An 18,902-nucleotide genomic window follows, 5' to 3' on the forward strand; every position below is an offset into this window, starting at 1 on the left:
AAATGTTGGGATATGTAGCATCACTCAATCACAATAAACAATAACCAATTCAAATTGAAACGGCAATATTGTAATTTCTTTAATTAATTATGATGCAGAAGCAAGTTTTTATGCTTGGGTTTTTTACTTCTTGATTTTGATTGGAAAAATTTCTGAGACAAAGAAGTGTTTTTGATAAGCTTTTCGGGATTGAAACCACAAATTGGTAGAGGAAATTAATTTTGGACAAATTTTTCTTATATTGTAGGACCTTCTAGTTGGGGTAGTGATGGCTTTGTCTTCATTTTTGGTTCCTTTTGTGTCGGCAGCCCCTTACTATTTTCTTGACCCTAAGTTTGAGATAGCAATTTATCAACCTCCAACCCCACATCCACAAACAAGTTGATTGAAACAATTGATCTTTTAATTAAGAGGACCCAAATGAGTTAGGTTTCAGTTCTTATCATTTGTCTATTATTTCTTTGAAACATTTATTTTGAGCGTTACTGATCTTAATTATCTGTATTTCTCCAATTATTGAAGAATTTCAAGTGGCCACTTTTTTCTCCTTTTTATATATGTTTATTTTTTGGAGTGATCAAAAGGGTGCAAAATCAAGTATTCGCTGGTCTGTGGCTTAGCCAACGATGGCTGATCCACACAGTTGAATATATGATACTATTAGCTCTCAAAATCTTTCTTATTTGAGAACATAAATTGCCCATTAAAGTTAAACTCTGTTACCCAGCTCCATGCACATACATTAAATGTTTAGATAGTTTTACAAAATGATAACAGCATGCCAGAACTTGATGTTGTCGTATTCGACATTTTCGAACATTACGTTTTTATTGAATAATTTAAATGGCTAGTAAATGTAGAGTTCGTGAGTTTAAATCTAAATCAAATCTATTAAGACTGATTTTTTTTTTTCGTGTATTCGTACTACTAATGCAGGGGATTATTTGCTCTACTCATATTAGTGACTGAGATGTTCACCTCCATCCAATTAGAGAAACAGTGACTGGGTTCCTATAAGAGGACTCTAACCATATTGTGAGACTACCAGTTCACCACTCAGACCAAAAATCTTTGTAATTAAATCCAAAGGTGAAGATCTATGCTTATTATCTATTTAGCAGTTAATATATAATTATTTATTTAAATTTCAAGAGCTACGCTTGTAATTAAGTCCAAATGTGAGAAAGCAACCTTACATCTGTATATTACTCATCTACTCTAACCTTTTTTAACTTTATATACTTCTTTTAATGTTATTTACTCTCTTTTTTTGGCTTTTTCCTCTCTGAAAAAAGCGATAAGGGTTTAGAGTTGAAAATATCTTAAAAATGAAACAATAATTTACCTAATTTTTTGACGCTAACTGCCAAAGATGTTCTATTAGACAATGAAATCGTAGTTATATACATTATAAATGATATTTTTTGTGGAACGAGATTGTCATTCAACATTTTAAAATATGAAAACATGTGGAAGATGGTTATAAATTGATTGAATGAAAATATTTCAATGAAGCTTTAAAAATTTGGTACTTGTTATCTTGTCTAAAGTTTTCCAAATTATTGGAACTTAGACTTAATTCTTATGAATTGCTTAAAACATGCAAGCAGCAGAGCAGAAAACAAACAACCTTTGTATATTATGATAACATGAATTAAATAGATTTACAAGGCCTTCACATATTTATACTAACACGAGAAAATGGTAGCTTGCTAAAGGGGTAGCTGAAATGAATACAAACAAAAGATTACAGCTGCACTAGCCAATCATTGAAACATTCTAGAAACTCCAGCTTGCAGTATTCACGTGTAAATATTCCCCAGAGTAACAGTTCTGCCAGCTCATTGAATACACCTCAGCTTCTTCATCAGCTGGCTGCTGGATATGGCTGCTCAGGTGGCATGCCAACATGGCCTTGGGGTCAACTGTTGACTCATCTTCACAATCTGAATTCTCAACACTTAGCCCCTCCTGGTACGCTGCCACTGCTTCTACATGAAAGTCATTTAAGTTTGCGTTAGCTGCCTATAGCTTGAATAACAATTTTACTCAGGAATTGTTCTAAATGAACTTCCCTACATGTTTGTTCTCATATGACCCAGAATACTGCTATAACAATTGTATAGGAAATTATTCAACTGGGTTACTACTCTACATCCCCACCAAAATTTAAACAGTCTACATTGTGGAAAGAAAACCATTTCGCTACTAGGCTTTTGATGAGGCGAATTTCTCTGAATGTGGATAAAGTAGATTTCTAAGCTAATGCTTGGCAGATCTCTGGGCGATACTACAAAGTGCATGTACATTGAGTCTTAATAAATATAAACGATTCTCTGATATGATTCAAAACATCACTACTTGCATGAGTTAATAAGAAACAATATCATAAGATTATTTATGTATCACAATTTGTAGTTGTACCCTCTGTAATGAAATTGAAGGTGCAATCAGCAAGTGAAATGAAGCAAGAAATGTCCACGCATGAGACAGTTTTTCTAGAAGATTGATACTTATTCAACTAGCAATGCATACCAATCCAAAGCTAGCCAAACCACAACTGCTGGTCCAGGGCTTAAATGGAGTACTTCTAAGCATAAAAGAGTAACTAAAACACAAACTATATAAATATATACACACATACCAGAAAATTCAAAAAATAGAGAAAGGAGTACAACTATTCCAGTTTGTAGACAATATTGTTATCATGGCATCAGTTGTAGCAAATCCTTGAAATCTACTAAACAAAAAAATGCTCTGCCTCATGAATCAATGTTGAATTACAGTTGAAATTGAAAGTCTAGAAGGTGCTGTTTCCCTCTTCGATTTTGCCTACACAAGTAAAGGGAAATAAGAATCATAAATGAAAATCAGCATTTACAGTTCTAATTATTAGATAGATGTAGAATGTTCTTTCTTTGTTTCTCCGCTGCAATGTGCAATCCCACTTTGTTTGGCTACTCCAATCGAGTCTATGTTGAGACATAATTTTGACATTAGAAGCAACCGCAACTAGTTTGGCATTTGTACGACCCTTTGAAGGTTTTACAATAGTTGTAAATCTACTGAGAAATTAGAAAAAAAAGGGCATATAAAATTAGGCAACTAAAGTATGAGTCATCAGATATGATTAAAACTCACCCAATTCAATCCATCAGATTCCGTAAGGATATAATTGGATGTCATAACGCCACCCCATATCCTCAAAAGTCCGTAGCCGTTGTCTCAACTCTGTCTGAGGCCAATGTAAGTCCAATTTGCACAAGCTCTTTATGCACCATAGCTCCTCTGGAAGTTTTCTCAAGTAAGCACAGGGGTTGACAGCTAAGCTTTCAAGTTTTGGCATTGCTCCTGACCCCATCGTCCACTCATCTAGCCAATACATTGACTTCAGGGGCAAAATCTTAAGTTCCGGAAAGCCACCAGAGCCAACACAGGCCAGCTTTCTTCCTAAATACGAGTTCTGCTTCAGTTTCAGCAGTTGAAGGTGTGGAAGCTTTTCTAGTGTCGGCATGGGGTCCTCCTTTAGCTCAGTATTTGATAAGCATAGTTGGGTTAGACTTGGAGGAAACTGGTATTCAGACAGGACCATCCGTGAGAGCTGCCCCATCTCGGTATTCACCAGCTTCAAGCATTTAAGTTTATGGAGTTCGCATAGGCTTTTGGAAACCCCAGAATGATAGCAACTCAAATCTCCAGATATTCGAAGAGTTTGAACATTCGGCAGTCTGCCCAAAATATCTGGAGTAAAACTATTAGGGTTTAAGGTCGATATGAAAATGAGATTTTTCAAAGAGCTAGAATAATTTTCTGGAGGTGCAGGCAGAGTGATAGAACCAAAGTTTAGATGCATGAGTTTTTGCATCTTCCAAATATCCTCTGGTGTTTGATCTACGTATCTAGATGGCATTTCTAGTGTCTGAAGGTTTGAAAGGGTGCATAGCAGTGAAGGGAGACATTTGAGTGATGGGATATTCAATTTCAAATACTTCAAATGGAATAAATTCTCTAATCCGGGTGGATATTGTCGAGAACTGCAAAACCCATGTTCAATACCCGAAGGTGTTTGAACTTTTTCCAAAAATTCTCGCAATCTGTCAGAGCAAGATGTTCGCTTTTTGAACTGTGATACAGAAAAGATTGAAGATACATGTCAGAATGTTCTAAGGAAAAGAACTCAATCAGATCTTCCAAAATGAGGTACCGTTTAGCAGTTCCCAGTGATATCTCTTCCAAGTTGGAGTACAGTCTAACAAATCCCATCTTTTCTGCCACCCAGCGTAAAGCAGCATATACATAACTTGGAACGTAACACGCTTTAATTGTGCCGCCGGCTCTTATCTTACCCACTTGAATGAATCCGCTATTGCTTAATTCTTTCAAGTACTCTTCAACCATTCTCTCACTGTTGTAATTGCCCGGTATCAAACCTTCAGCTATCCACAACTGACATAATTGCCTGGTAGATATCTCAATGCTTGGAGGGAAGACACACAAATAGATGCAGCAGACTTTCAAGTGAAAAGGCAGCTCCCACACAGAATGAATTTGACTCAAAATTGTCGGAATCGCTTTCTGTCCAATATAATTTTCTAATGGCGTATTTCCATAGTGTAGGATAAAAAATTGCCAGGCTTCATGCTTTATTCTAATCATTGGTCCTCCAACGAGAACTGAATCAGGCTGGATCTTTTCTCCCTTTTGCAATTCGAACCAAAGAAGCGTTATCAGTACTCTGCTTCCATTCTGATTATCAGGAAGAAATTCTACAAGATCATGCCATATCTCACTGTCATCGAAGACGTCATCAAGCACAATAAAGTACTTCTTGGCTGTTAGGTAATCTTGAAGAATAGATTTCTTCAATTGATAATCTTCACCGATAATTACACTAACCCGAGATGGAGGCATCACAGGGTTGATTATGTCATCCAATATCTTGCCAAAATCGTAGGCTATAGAAACCCTGACCCAAGCATGGCAGTCAAAATAAAACTTGACATGGTTATTGTTGAAAGCATCTGCAGCAAAAGCAGTCATCTCGAAGCCACTGCTGTCGAGAATTGCAACCACTGAAAGCCGAGGAGGGCCCTCAATCAATAAATCAAACAACTCCTCTCTGCCCCTTTCAAATTCACTCTCATCAACCCGAGGTTGTCCCTCAATCAATAAGTGAATGAGTTTGTCCCTTCGTTCACTGATATCGAAATCATTGTCGCTGGGTGGAAGTTGTTCCATCCGATTTCTAATGTCAATGATTTTACTGTGGAGTTCAACAAGATGAGCCTTACAAGTAGTGCTTTCACTGTTTTGCTGCTGCATGATGTTGATGAAGAAGGCGTCAATGGCTTCCTCGGATTCTTGGACAAAGTAATTGATGTCCTCCAGAATTTCCAAAATGTCTGGTCTGTTAACATTTTCTTCTGAGTCCAAGAGTTGCCAAAAAGGCAAAGATATCCTGGCTTTATCGAAATGTTCTCTAAAGAGTTGAATCAGATGAAGAGACAGGTCGCCTTCATAGTTCCCAGTTGTAATAATTTCAGACTCCGTAAGAAGGTCCTGGAAAAGAGGGGTTAAATTTGTTGAATTAGGCAATGTTAACGTGCCTTTCAACTTCTCACAAAATAGTCGGAGGTGGACGTCCATATCTCCTTCCCTCTGTAGTACTCAGAGATATTGTTATTTGCTTCAAGAAATGTTCAAAGGATTGGTTCTATCTCAAAGTGGTTGGTGGTGTAAAATTAAACACGAGGTTAGTGGTGTAAAATTAAAAACCATGGTAGTATTTGCAAGGGATGTGCCAAGAGACTGGCTAAGTGGCTAATTTCCACAAATATGACATTATTGCTCATTTTTTCACCAAGAGACTGGAAGAGTATATTTCTATTATTTATATTTGAATACGAAACCATAGTTGATTATTATGAAATTTTTTAACATTATTGATAATTAAAATTTAATTATATATTAAAATTATTTATTATTGATTAGATAGATTTTATACTGTTTCTAAAAATTGTTTAATATTATTCACAAATTAATATATTTTATTATATATTTAAATTATTTATTACAGATTAAATTAATGTTATATTATTTTCAAAAAATGAAAAAAGATTTTATGTACTAAATTTTTTTTTTCAAGTTATTGGCCTTATACTGTCATTAATTTTAATAGTAAATTAGATCAATTGATCAAAATATAAAATTTAAAAATTATCCAAAATTATTTGTCAAACTTTTGATTATTTTATTTTTTTGAAAAACAATAGGGATGGCAATGTTAAAAACCAAAGAGAATACATACATGTCGTTGAAATAAGTTTTGCGTTAGATTTAATGAGCAACTCATTCATGGACAAAATATGGGGTACCATGCTGGACCCTTTGCGTTTTATTGGGACCAGTTGATTCCTTTTAATTTTGAATTTTAATCTTTTTGTGTTGGCAGCCCCTTAACCTTGAGCTTGAGATAGCTTGAAACAATTGCTTTTTCGATTAAGTGGACCCAATTGTCATTGACTATTCCATGTTTGATCCATTCAATTTGAGCAATAGTGATCTTATCATTCTCATCCGTATTGCTCCAATTTTTTTAAGAAAACCAAGTGGATTCTTTTTCTCTATGTGAACTTACCATGTTTCTAAAGAAATTTATCTTTTCTTTAAATGATTTATGAGAATTTTAAATTTTATTTATTGATTGTTACATTATTTATATTAATTACGCTCAATTTATTTTTTAAACATGAATAGCATTGGCATCTTTTTTATTGCAAAAATTTATTATATAATAATAATCCATTTATCTAACAAACATGTGGGATCTATCAAACTTTAGTGGTAATTATTGCATTACAGGATTCATAATAACAAAAAACAAAAAGATAGAGATCGCTAATTTATTTTTCTCTACTTTACGAACAAAAAATAGAAATAAGAACTGTTCAACTTTTTTTTTAATTCAAAAATGAATCTGCCAAATAAGTTTTACACTTTTATATTTTCATAAATTGAAAAACAGATAACCAAAAATGATACCAAACATACCTTTAATTGTCCCACGTGATTTCTTTATTAAGCGTATATTCATTTTACTGCTTTAAGTGTTTTAATAATAAAAGAAGTTGATCCTCTCTCTGTTTATAAAAATAACTTTATTTCAAGATTACCACTAAACTCTTAAGTAGAATTAGTGTAATGTCAAAAAAGAACAATTCACTTTACCATCTTTAAAGATAGAAAACTATGGATTTTTGTCTTTAAGAGTATATTGTGAAAATCATAGAATTCAATTTCTTGACGTATATACTTATGCATGCATGACAAAAGCATAAATAGATAGAAATTAAATTTGCAATCAACCTTAAAACATAAATGGAGAAAACTTATCAACTTAAATAGGCTTGCTTAGATGTTCTTCTCTTATATTGTGTTTACTTGTTGGAGTGAAAGTAAGGGGTGTGGATTCCTTCTACTCCAATACTTATTGCTTATTTAAGGAGGAAAATGGGAGTCTCACTCCATGAGTCCCACTCAATTTTGGAGTGTGGAGTGGGATTCCCACTCCCATGGAGGAGGTGGGAGTGGGAATCTACTCTCACCTCTTCTTTTTTTATTCTTCTTTTATTAAATATAATATAATTATATTTATTAAACTAATAATGTCACAATTACTTAAAAACAACAATATTATATTTATTTAACTAATATTATTATAATATTATTAAAAAGATTAATATTAAACTTATTAAATACGATATTATTATATTTTGTTAAAAATAATAATTTATTTAATGTATTAAAATTATTTTTAAATAATATTATTATATTCATGGAGAATTAATAATATTACTATTATTAGTTTAATAGCATTATATTTATTTAATGTTAATAATTAATAATAAAATAGTTTATTCCAAGAAAATATTAATTTGTACTATATTGTTAATAATAATCTTTCATGTGTTGCTCTTATTAATAATTTTTAACTTACATAATTAAAATAAAAATTAATAAAAAATTTGTGATTTATATAATTTAAAATATTATTATTAATCTATGTAATTAAAATTAATAATAGAACAAGCAGTTTATTTTATAAATATATTTTTGTATTCACTTTATAATTAAAAAGTACAATTCTTTAACTAAGAGTAAAATTATAATTTAGAATAATTTACTCCTATTCCAAGACAAAATAACATATAAATCAGCTTCTAATTCCTTTTCCATGCTTTTACTTTAGTATAAGTAAACAACGTTCTTTAGTATAGTATAGTATGAGGGAGAGAGAATAAAAGTTAAAGACTTAAAGGTGATCCATTTTCTTTATAAAATGCTCTGTTGAAAGCCAAACTTCCTTTGGCTAATTAATTTAGAAGTAAAGCAATTAATAAAGTCCTAGATGTCTTTTGAAATTAGAAATACATTTTATATTAGTAACTTTATGTGCTTAATTAAGATATTTGATAGATTATAGACCTAAAAGGCATGTTATGTTACAAAACAGAGCCATTAAAGGGAAAAAAAACGGTATTTTTGACGTCAAATAATAATTGGTAATTAAAATCCTGAATATTTGAGCTGTTAAAAGCAAATATCAAAGAATGTAAGAGTGATGCAAAAACACAAAACTATTAGCTTATCTTGATTTTCCCACTTTATTCATTTTCGTTGCTTTTCAAAAGAGATTCCTTTAAACCTTCTGGTATCTACAACCCCTGCTACTAGTATAAATTTCCATCCCACATCTACACTACAAACAAGTTGATTGCAATTGATGGATCAAAAATATAATAGGCCCTGTCAAAGCCTAAGAAGTGGTGCATAGACCATTTAGAATAATCCTCCTCAATGACAAGACTTCAAAGCCCAAAAGTACCCAGGTCCTGAGATCCTATCCTAAGACAAACCACCTAGGTGGCAAGACTTCAAAGCCTAAAAGGTATCCAGGTTCTAAGATCCTATCTTAAGGCAAACCCCCTTAAATATCCTCCAAGGTGGCAAGGCCTTAAAACCCAAAAAGTATCGAGATCATAGGCTCCTATCCTAAGACAAACTACCTAGGGTAGTCCTCCTAGGTGGCAAGGCTTTAAAGCCCAAAAGACTCTGATATCCTAGGCTCCTGTCTTAAGACAAACTACCTAGGTTCAAAGTTTCTATCATCCCAGAGTCTTAGTAAAAACATCCTAAGGTTAAAATCTTCTTCCATTAATTTGTAAACAAGCTTGCATATCCATATGTCAATTAACACGGGCGTGAACAGAAAAATGTCGCTAGATGTCACAAGAACAATGACACTTGTCATCAAAGTAAGTAGGACTAAAGTCAAATCAATTTCGCCTATAAAAGCCCTCTATTTTCACTAAAAAGTAAGGGAAAAAAGAACTTAAAAGGAGAACACTGATTTCTCTCTCTAAATTTATATTTCCTAGGTAACTAACTTGACTATTGGATGGTTTATGCTAGCAATGCCGGCCCTTTGATTTCAAGAGCAGAAAGCTACCAAGTAGTTATCCTTGCTAGAATGGTTCCCATGTCAGATGCAAGAGTGCCTGAGTCAATTTTGGTGGAAGTCAAAACCTTCCCAAGCGTTAAGTAGGAAACATATGTGATGAGGATAGACGAGCATAGCTCATGGATGGATCCAATAATCTCATACATTTGAGATGGAACATTACCGATAGATAAAACACAAGTAAGAAGGCTCAAATGCTAAACAACCAATACACATTAATTGATGGGGTGTTGTACAGACAAGGACATACATTGCATTTCCTCTAACGTTTAGGTAATGATAAAGCATATTATGCACTGAGGGAGATTTGTGAAGGGATCTACGAGAGTCACTGGGGGGAGGTCTTTAGCATTCAAGGCCTTAAGGAAGGATATTTCTAGCCGATAATGCGCTGGGATGCACAAGAGAAGACCAAGCATTGCAAAAACTATCAGGATTTCACATACTATCTAACATAACCAACAGAGAAGCTCACCATAATGTCCTTATCATGGCATTTGCATAGTGGGGGATTGATCTAACCGAGCCATTATCAAAAGGTAAAGAAGCAATTACTCACACTATTATAGCAATCGGCTACTTTAAGAAATGAGGTATTCACTACTAGAAAATGGTCTTTTGTGACACTTGTCTTCTGATACTTTATTATAAAGTATCAGTAATTACATGTATTTGGGGCATTTTCCATGTTTAACAGATAAGTATTACAAATTGCTAATACTATGATGTCAGTAAATTAAATATCACAGATTCGTGACACTAAAATATTAGTAGTTAAAAAAATAAAATTTTAATTTTGTATCTAGTAATAATCGAACCGAAGACCCCTAAGCCATAACCTTTTGATTTTAACCGCTATACCACTCGGCCACAAATTACATTTTTGAACTTATAAATTAATAAATAAATAAATATTAAAACTTAAAACCTAAAAATTTTTCATGTATGGTCTGTGTGAAACCTAAAACCTAAAAATTTTTGTTAAGTTAAAAATCTATCTCACGGCCGCCGAAGCTTTCTTCCTTCTCTCTCCATCCCTCTCCCTCGCTCTGTTTCTCTCTCTAAAAATGATCTACCTTGAAAGCCGCCTCCGTCAACACCTTGAAAGCCGCCATCCTTAAGCTAAAATATCCCTGAAAAGAACCCAGAAAGTGCTGTGAAGAATTTGGGCAAAGCTAAGGTTTGAAAGTCCGAATCAGTGTTGTGGTAACTCTTTGTCTCATTCTCTAATCTCATTGTTTAAGTATTTATCTGTTAATTGATTGATGTTTATTGAGTGCAAATGAGAGTTTGCACTTGTTTGGAAATCTAGCCATCTAGGGTTTTTGTTGCTTATAATCTAATTCATTGTTTAATAAAATAAATAAAACGCAATTATAGGTGGAATTCAGTTTATTAAGTGAAACAAACTATTGACGTGTAATAATTGTTAGTAAATACTATCACTATAGTGTCATAATCTTTTGTGATACTATGGTGAAAGTAACTTTTAACAAGTGATCATTATCAGTAATTACTAATACCATAGTGTCATAAATCTGGTAATACTATAGTAATAGTAATCACTAACACCAATTACAAGTGTCACTATTTTTCTGACTCCCAGATTACTGACACAATTAACAAGTGTCAATGAAAGTAATTTCTGACACTATTTTAAAGTCAGTAAAGACCATTTTTCTAGTAGTGTATGGATTTAGGTTGAATACAATTTGTTAATTAAAAGAACAATGGCAATCGACAATCATGGGTTTAGTATGTATTATATATTTCGTTTAATGGTGAGTATGAAAACCCAAAACCTAAAATTTTCTTAAGTAAGAATCTCAGTTCTCCCTCACGACCTATAAGCCCATCACTCTCTCTCTCCCCTCTTTCCAGCTAACAACCCAAAACTTATTGTGAAACCGCCATATCAATTGCTCAAAGCTCATTAGTTACTGGTTATTGTGAAAAGTAAGGTTATTGTTTGTTTTTATGTCTAATTTTACTTTAAACATAGGGATTGATGATATTCAAGTTGCCGACACTTGATTTTGAGGTGAAAGATTAATTAATAGTTTATGAAATTATGCTGAAAATTTGAGGATTGATATACTGTTATTGTGAACTTGGTTGTTTCCGAACTTGACTAAATGACTTTAAAATCATTTGAAAGTTTGATTAAACTAAGTTTAAATGAGAACATTTTAGTTCTGGAAATTTTGGAATGAATTGGGTTTATATTTGATTTTGAATGGATTTCTCAATATGGTTGGTTGTTGTCCAATTTTATTAGAAATTACATATGTATCATGTTTGATATTGCAAACGTATAGTCTAACAGAGTTAGAATAAGGCTAAAATTCGGATAAACTATACTTCTATTTGCATACTTCGAATCTGGAAAATTTTATTTTAATTGAACTTGTAATTTATTTTTAATGATTTTTCAAACTGTGCTGCCTCTGCAGTAACTTCTTTTGACAGAACTGTTCATTAATCTTTGATCCAATCAAACACCAGCCTAATGATATCGGAATAGTCTCAAATTTTAATATGGTGTTGGCTTATATGTCCACTTAAAATCTGGAAAGTATCATTTTGATATATTTAGTATTTTAAATTTAATAAATATTCAAATACCTGCTGCTACTTTTACAATTTCATATGCAATTTTAACTTATATAGTTTTATCATGTGAGAAGCGAATGTTGAGTTGTCCAAATGACTTGGAAATTTTATTTGTGGTGCATTGACATGTCTAATTATGTTTTGTAAGTTTCATAACATTCCAAATTGAATTAAAGAAAATCTTAAATTCAAGCTGTCAATGTTTTCTATTAAATCTGATTAGTGATAAATCTACTAACTTGCAGTACTTTTCAGGAAAAAAAAAATGTGTCAACACTGTGAATTGCAATGGGAGAAGAAAGTACCAAAGGCATAAATCTTTTTTCATTATATTTGAGACTATTCTTAAAGGTTAGTCTTTTCCTTTTTTTCTTTTTTATTTAAGGTAATCATATTCATTTTAATTTTAATTACAATCAATTTGACGCTGTTAGACAACTCGCACCAACCAATCCAACAACAAATGAAGATAACATTTTTGAAATGCATTCAGTTTTTGACAATAGCAAAAAGAAAAAGGAAAAATGATACTAGTTAAGGCTTTAGGAAATTTGCATCATCATTCTTGCACTGCAGCTGCCTCTATCTCGATGCTCTCGAAGAAGTAATCTTGCTTGATTTTGCGTGATAGTTGATACAAGCCCGTCCTAGCCATTGCAAAATTGACACTAAAAAGGTTCCAGTTTTTCATACTGTAGTTTGAAAAGTCTGCAATGTTTGCTATGTTGATGCCCTATTTGAATGTTGGAGCCCAAAAATGAATGGTTTTAGGACCAACCGGGTGGTTCTAGAAAGCTAGGAGCTTGTTAGCTATTCTTTTTAATTGAAGTAATTTAACTTAAATATTAGCCCGATTATTTATTTCTATGGTTTGCGATTGATTTGAGTTTGACATTCTTGTTTTGTGGTGGTTTGAGTTTGACATCCTAGTTTAAGACTTTTAAGGCTTCCAAGAAATGATTTTGGATGATGAGCATACGAGTAATAGTTTGAAAATTAATTTACTGTATCAAATATATACTTAGTGTAGCATATTAATTTTAAGAACTATGGTCTATGGATTATTCCATGAATATTCTAGTAAATGGTTATGTTATATATGCATGTCTTAATATATAACAATTATATTTTAAAGTTTGTTTTTTTTCCCTTTCTAGGTTTAGGAAAAATGTTTAAAGGGATTTTGGGTTATGATGTCAATCAAGTGAAAGCAACATTACTTGTGAGTGGAAATATATAATGATTATATTTTTATTCTACTCTTTTTTATCTTCTTAAAGTTTTATAATTAGGAAAAATTAATGAATACTTAATTACAATTTAGGGTGATATTCTTTAAATGGTTCACATGAATAGATTTAAGTAATATAATAAATCTCATACTCACTTTTTAAAGGCTTAACTAAGTTTGCAAATATTTTTTTTTTTAGTAGTAATAATTTTGGAATGAACTCTCAAATTATTGAAATATTTTATGTCCAAACTTTATTATGCCTAATATAAATATGGAGATTCATAGTTATTTTATGCCCAGTTTAAGGAAATTGCAGTTTGAGGACTTATTTTTTGCCTTGTTAAATAAGCTTTTAGAATGAATAAATTGAGGAAATGAGTGGCGATTTATTTATAATAGAGCATTTGTCATAGCTTTTAACCATGCACAAAAATCATTTGGTATATGTAGATAGAGTAACATGCTTGTGCTGAAAGTAGATATTACATTGTAAACTTCTTGTCTGCTATAGTTTGCTATATATATAACCTTTACCAAAAGAGAATAATTGAGTTTATTTATAAATAGCTTATGAGTATTTTTTCTTTCGAACAAAATAATTTTATTTCTGTTAATTGTTGTTTCTCTAATGGTTGGATATTGGCAGCTAATTTTTCTTTTCTTTTCCATGTATTCATATGCAGATTTGATCAATGTGTTTAAAGTGTTTATTCCTCAACTTCACTTGTATCCTAACCCATACAGTCTATTGAATGGAGAAGCTGCTGGTGTGATAACGCAATTATACTACTCATATTCAAATAGTGAAAGGCCGTCATCATTCTCAATTTAGCTTCTAGATTTATTAAATTTAGCCACAAGTAGTAGGCATTTGATTGAATGGTAGAAATTTTTATGTATTGAATTTGGATTATTTAGTTATGAGAGTATGATATCTCATATTTTGGTTATTGAAGTTGAATTTGTAATATATACTGATAATATTTAAATGTGAAATGAAAGATTTTGTGATATAAATCAATTTCTTTTTGTTATTTTGTGGTGCCTTTTAATTTTACCAATAAATCAATAGGCAATGATCCAATTCAATTTTTTATTTTTTTAAAAATAAATTAACTAGTGATATCATGGTAACAGTAATCATAGACACTAATAAAATATCAATAACTACTAACACTATGGTGTCATACTATCGGTGATACTGTAGTAATAGTAATCACTGACACCACTTACAAGTGTCACTATTTTTCTACCTAACATATTACTGACACAATTAACAAGTGTCAGTGAAAGTAATTTCTGACACTATTCTAAAGTCAGTAAAGACCATTTTTCTTGTAGTGCTTGCCTCTTAATAAGATCACAGAGAAAAAGACAACCAACTTTATTTGGAAGAATTTTGAATGCAAATATGGAATATCTGATGCACTTATAACAGATAATCGAAAGCATTTGAATAATAGCAATTTTAGGGAGTTTTGTGAAAAGTTGAAGATTGAATCGAGATTCTGCTCGTCTGCACATCCAGAAGCAAATAGGCAAGTCAAGGCAGTGAACAAAACACTGAGAAGCTCTTAAAGATGCCACTGGGAGAAAAGAAAGGTGCGTGGGTCGACGCGCTTTCTAATATATTATAGGCTTACAAGATCGCTCACAAGATCACTATGGGTGAAATACCGTTCGCCTTAAATTTTAGTGATGAGGCAGTTATTCCAACAAAAAATGTGATGATCACACATCGAATGAAGTACTTTGATGAGGAGGAAAACAACGAGCAAATGTATTTGAACTTAGATTTACTTGCTGAAAAAAGAGAGTGTGCATCATCAAGGTTAATTACCTATTAGTAGAAAATTACCCGCTATTACAACTAGAATGTATGAATATTAGCCCGTTTGGGAGTGTGGTGAGGTAGATGAGTTGCCAAAGCTCAGCTACTAAAGTGTTACCAAACACTTTAGTAGCTGAGCTTTGGTAGCTTATTTTTTTAACTTCTACTCCACAGTTGTACCTTTTAATCCACAGCAGCTGCAGCTTAAAAGCTACAACACCTCATTCCCAAACACACCGATTGTTTAGAGATGGAGATTGGTTAGAGTTAACCAAAATAATAGAGGTTCGACCAAAGGCAGGGCCGTACAAAGTTTTGCTAGTAGTTAGACCAAAGGCATATAAGTTGGCCTATGCGGATGGTTAATTACTCAAAAGATCCTGGAATAATATAGAACATTTGAAGAAGTACTTTTAGTAAAAAAAATTGGTAATAAGTTGGTCGCCAATGTCAAGCAATCCAGCTTTCCTTAAGCATTTTTGTTTTTGTAATTCATTAGCTATAAATAAAATGGTTGCGAAATCCTTTCAGTTCTTGTTTTGTTGAAATTTTTTTTAGGCAAGTAAAAGGCTTTAAGTCTTAAAGCCTTTTTAAGATGAGACAAAAATCAAAATTTGCCTATGCCTACTCGACGGAGTTGAAGCGAGCAACGGATTCCATACAAAATTCTTTTCTGAGGCAAGTATAAGGATTAAGTCTCAAAGCCTCACTACAAGAAAAAAGAGATTTAACAACGTGTAATTTACGTTGTTGAAGGCATTCAACAACGCTCGCGCGCATGCTGTTAATGTTGATGTTGTCTTAAGTTGAATATTTTCAACAACATTCTCTGCGCGTTGTTAAAAGTTTTTTGCTTGTTGTTAAAATTTATTTAGCTACATTCAATAAATGTGGCTGAAACCCTATTTTGCTTGTATATTTTCAACAACATGCAGACAAAAGTTGCAAATAACATTTCGCTTTAAGAATACACACACACGTTTTATACAAATTAATAAAACTAATAATATATTGATATAAAAGATTCCATTAACATCCTCTTGTAATTGTGAATACAATATTCTTAACAATTGTGAAATGTACAAGAATTTAATAACGCAAAATAGTAATTCTTATAGTAGTCTCTTTTTCTCAGTGGTAATTGATCAAAATATTACAAAAAACTCTCAACCAAATCCAGTTCTTCAATCTCTCCATGATAGCATTAGCAATAAATCTCAAAATCTCCCAAAGTGATCAATTCCTGCACAAGCAAGACCAAATTCACTAAACATTGAAAATAATTTAACACAAGCAACTAATAAAAAAACAAAATCAGCAATGGATATTACAGAGATGAATTTAGTTTTGGTACAAAAATTTAATTGAATTGTGACATGTTTCGTGATAGGTTTTTTCTATCATAATTTTGTATTTACAAAAAATTATCAAAAATTTTAATTTTCTGTAATTCTCTACATTGTAAAATTTAAATTCTACAATTGATAAAAAACGAACAAAAAATAAAATACTATCAATCCAAAAAATTTATAATATTAATAATATATTAATCCTCGTACAAAATCTCAAACGCATTAGAACAAATGTAGAGTAAAAAAGAACTACATCAACAAAATGACATTTAGTAATCACCATTCAAATTCAACTTGCAACTTAAGTTTCCCATTAACCTCGAGAATACAAGGGCGGTTGGTCGTGCCACAAGTGTGGTAACTCCAAATGCTATTCCTGTTAAGATAAAATAGGTAAAAATGAAAATTCAAATTAAAGGAACAATACCATTTAACTATCATTGAGGAATGATGCATTAAATAGGCTTAAACTTCTGACAGTGGCTTACATTTTTCAAGAAACTACATGATATGTAATGACATTCTGATATGGTTTGAAATACAACTATCAAACTTCGGTTATTTGAAACAATGATTAATCTATTTTGGAAAAAAGATAAATCAAACTTCAGTTATTTGAACCAAGATCACAATTAAAAAACTATAGTATTTGTTGCATGCCATGACTTTTAATTCGATAGAATGGTTGAATTAAAAAACCATTAAAAGTAATTAAAAAAGAATTAAACTTCCACTGGTTTCACACCACTTCCACCTGCAACCAGTCTGCCAACGTCTCTGCAAGTGTAACAAATAGAGCAAGTTCTGATAAAACCAACAATAATAAGAAAAATAATAAAAGTATGAAGTTGTAATTACACATGAATAGAGCAATGTCTCATGTAGTCATAGAATACAATGAAGAGTCCAAAATCCACCAATTAATTACTTCTAGCCTCAATTTCATCACTGGAAGCATGGGGACAACTGAACTGAGGTTTCCACGAAGGTCTTAAGCCATGCAGGAATTAGAAGCTATTAATTATATTTTATATGTCTACTTGTCACATGTTGATATAAACAAGAATAGAGAGAATAGAGATGTAGATTAAATGATACCTCAGCAGAAACCATGGGTGCATTTACAGCAGTAGCAGCTAGCTCCCATTTCAGGGCCCCAACAATAGCTTCTGATATTTCAATGGCCAAACCTTATTGATATGTATTTATTGATAAAGCATATATACTTGTGCCTCCATAGTGCTAGCACCAAGATGTGGAATCCCAGCGAGGTTTCTTTTCTTCTTAGGTGGCTACTATAGCTGTGGTGAGCTAACAATTAAACAACAGGTTTTCAATACTTTACAAATTCTATATATGTATAATAGTATGCATCTTAACAGAATTAATAACATAAGCAACAATGGAAAGAGTGAAAATTCAGAAAAAAAGCGTAAAATCAGAAAATAATAATACCATCAAATTTGAATTAACAAATTAACCAGGTATATTAGAAATTAAATACCTCAAAAACCGAATCTAGATCAAGTGAGGAATCGGCTGGTGGTCGCGAATCGGGAAATGTTGAGGTTTTAATTGGGGGAATTCGAGATAAAGTGAAAGAAATAGAGAACTGGGAGGCAAAACGAAACTGACCAAACTAGGAGAGAGTGAGAACTGCGACAGAGTGATGAGCCAAAGGCGAGTAAATCCCGACTATTCATTGCAAGAACTTTGACGCGGCGGCAACGGACTATGTTTCCTCAACAATACATCGAACGCGGCAGCAATGGGCAAGGGTGTTCAAACAATATTACCGGCATGGCAGCAACATAGTTGAACGGTGATAAAACGACACTGTTTTCTCGACTGATTGAGTGCATGATTGATTTTTTAGGGTTTGGCCTTGAGAGAGTGATTGGTGTTTGGGTAAGAGTGTTAAATGGAGAGAGTGCTCGCGAACTGGGGGTATAAACATTAGGGAGGAGCATTGGTCACGAACGTTAAACGCACCGTTTTTGTTTCACATGTATATATGTTAAAAAGAATTCCATTTTAAAACACATTCCGTTCTGTGTCTCGTATTTTAATTTTTTAATTTTACAATAATTAATTAAATTTTATATTATTTTTTTACTAATTTATTAACAATCAAATAAGTAATATTTAGTAATAACAAAAAGGCAAATAGATAATGTGATTATTGATTCGCCATTTCAAATTAATATTTGATAATTTAGTTGAATTAATATATAGATAATTAAATACTAAACAAACTCTATTAGCAGCATAACATTTATCTATTATTTAATTGGATTTTACTTAATACAAAATAGTATTACAAAATCTGAAATCTAATCTGATAAGTATTTA

General features: G+C 32.1%; 2 protein-coding genes across 5 annotated transcripts; both read right to left on the reverse strand.

Annotated features, from left to right (window-relative positions):
• Positions 1 to 1,617: 1,617 nt before the first annotated feature.
• On the reverse strand, positions 1,618 to 5,646 carry LOC127902641 (disease resistance protein RPP13-like). Of its 4 annotated transcripts, none has more exons than XM_052442345.1 (2): positions 3,142 to 5,646; positions 1,618 to 1,985 (listed from the first exon to the last, which is right to left on the reverse strand). In XM_052442345.1, exon 1 carries the CDS (start codon positions 5,644 to 5,646, stop codon positions 4,009 to 4,011), a length of 1,638 nt encoding a protein of 545 aa, XP_052298305.1. In that variant the 3' UTR covers positions 1,618 to 1,985; positions 3,142 to 4,008. The 4 variants fall into 4 exon arrangements, with proteins under 4 accessions (XP_052298305.1, XP_052298304.1, XP_052298302.1 ...); XM_052442344.1 differs by having other exon boundaries at positions 1,618 to 1,991; XM_052442342.1 differs by having other exon boundaries at positions 1,618 to 2,832.
• Positions 3,155 to 3,910, reverse strand: LOC127902205 (probable disease resistance protein At1g58602). Its single transcript, XM_052441027.1, has one exon. It carries the CDS (start codon positions 3,908 to 3,910, stop codon positions 3,155 to 3,157), a length of 756 nt encoding a protein of 251 aa, XP_052296987.1.
• Positions 5,647 to 18,902: the final 13,256 nt, after the last annotated feature.

This window comes from Citrus sinensis, chromosome 5 (assembly GCF_022201045.2).
Source record: "Citrus sinensis cultivar Valencia sweet orange chromosome 5, DVS_A1.0, whole genome shotgun sequence".
Taxonomy (NCBI): Eukaryota; Viridiplantae; Streptophyta; class Magnoliopsida; order Sapindales; family Rutaceae; genus Citrus; species Citrus sinensis.

Bases quoted from the DNA above. Each gene is read 5' to 3' on its own strand.
- LOC127902205 (XM_052441027.1), bottom strand. From the start codon at position 3,910: ATGCCATCTAGATACGTAGATCAAACACCAGAGGATATTTGGAAGATG.
- LOC127902641 (XM_052442345.1), bottom strand. From the start codon at position 5,646: ATGGACGTCCACCTCCGACTATTTTGTGAGAAGTTGAAAGGCACGTTA.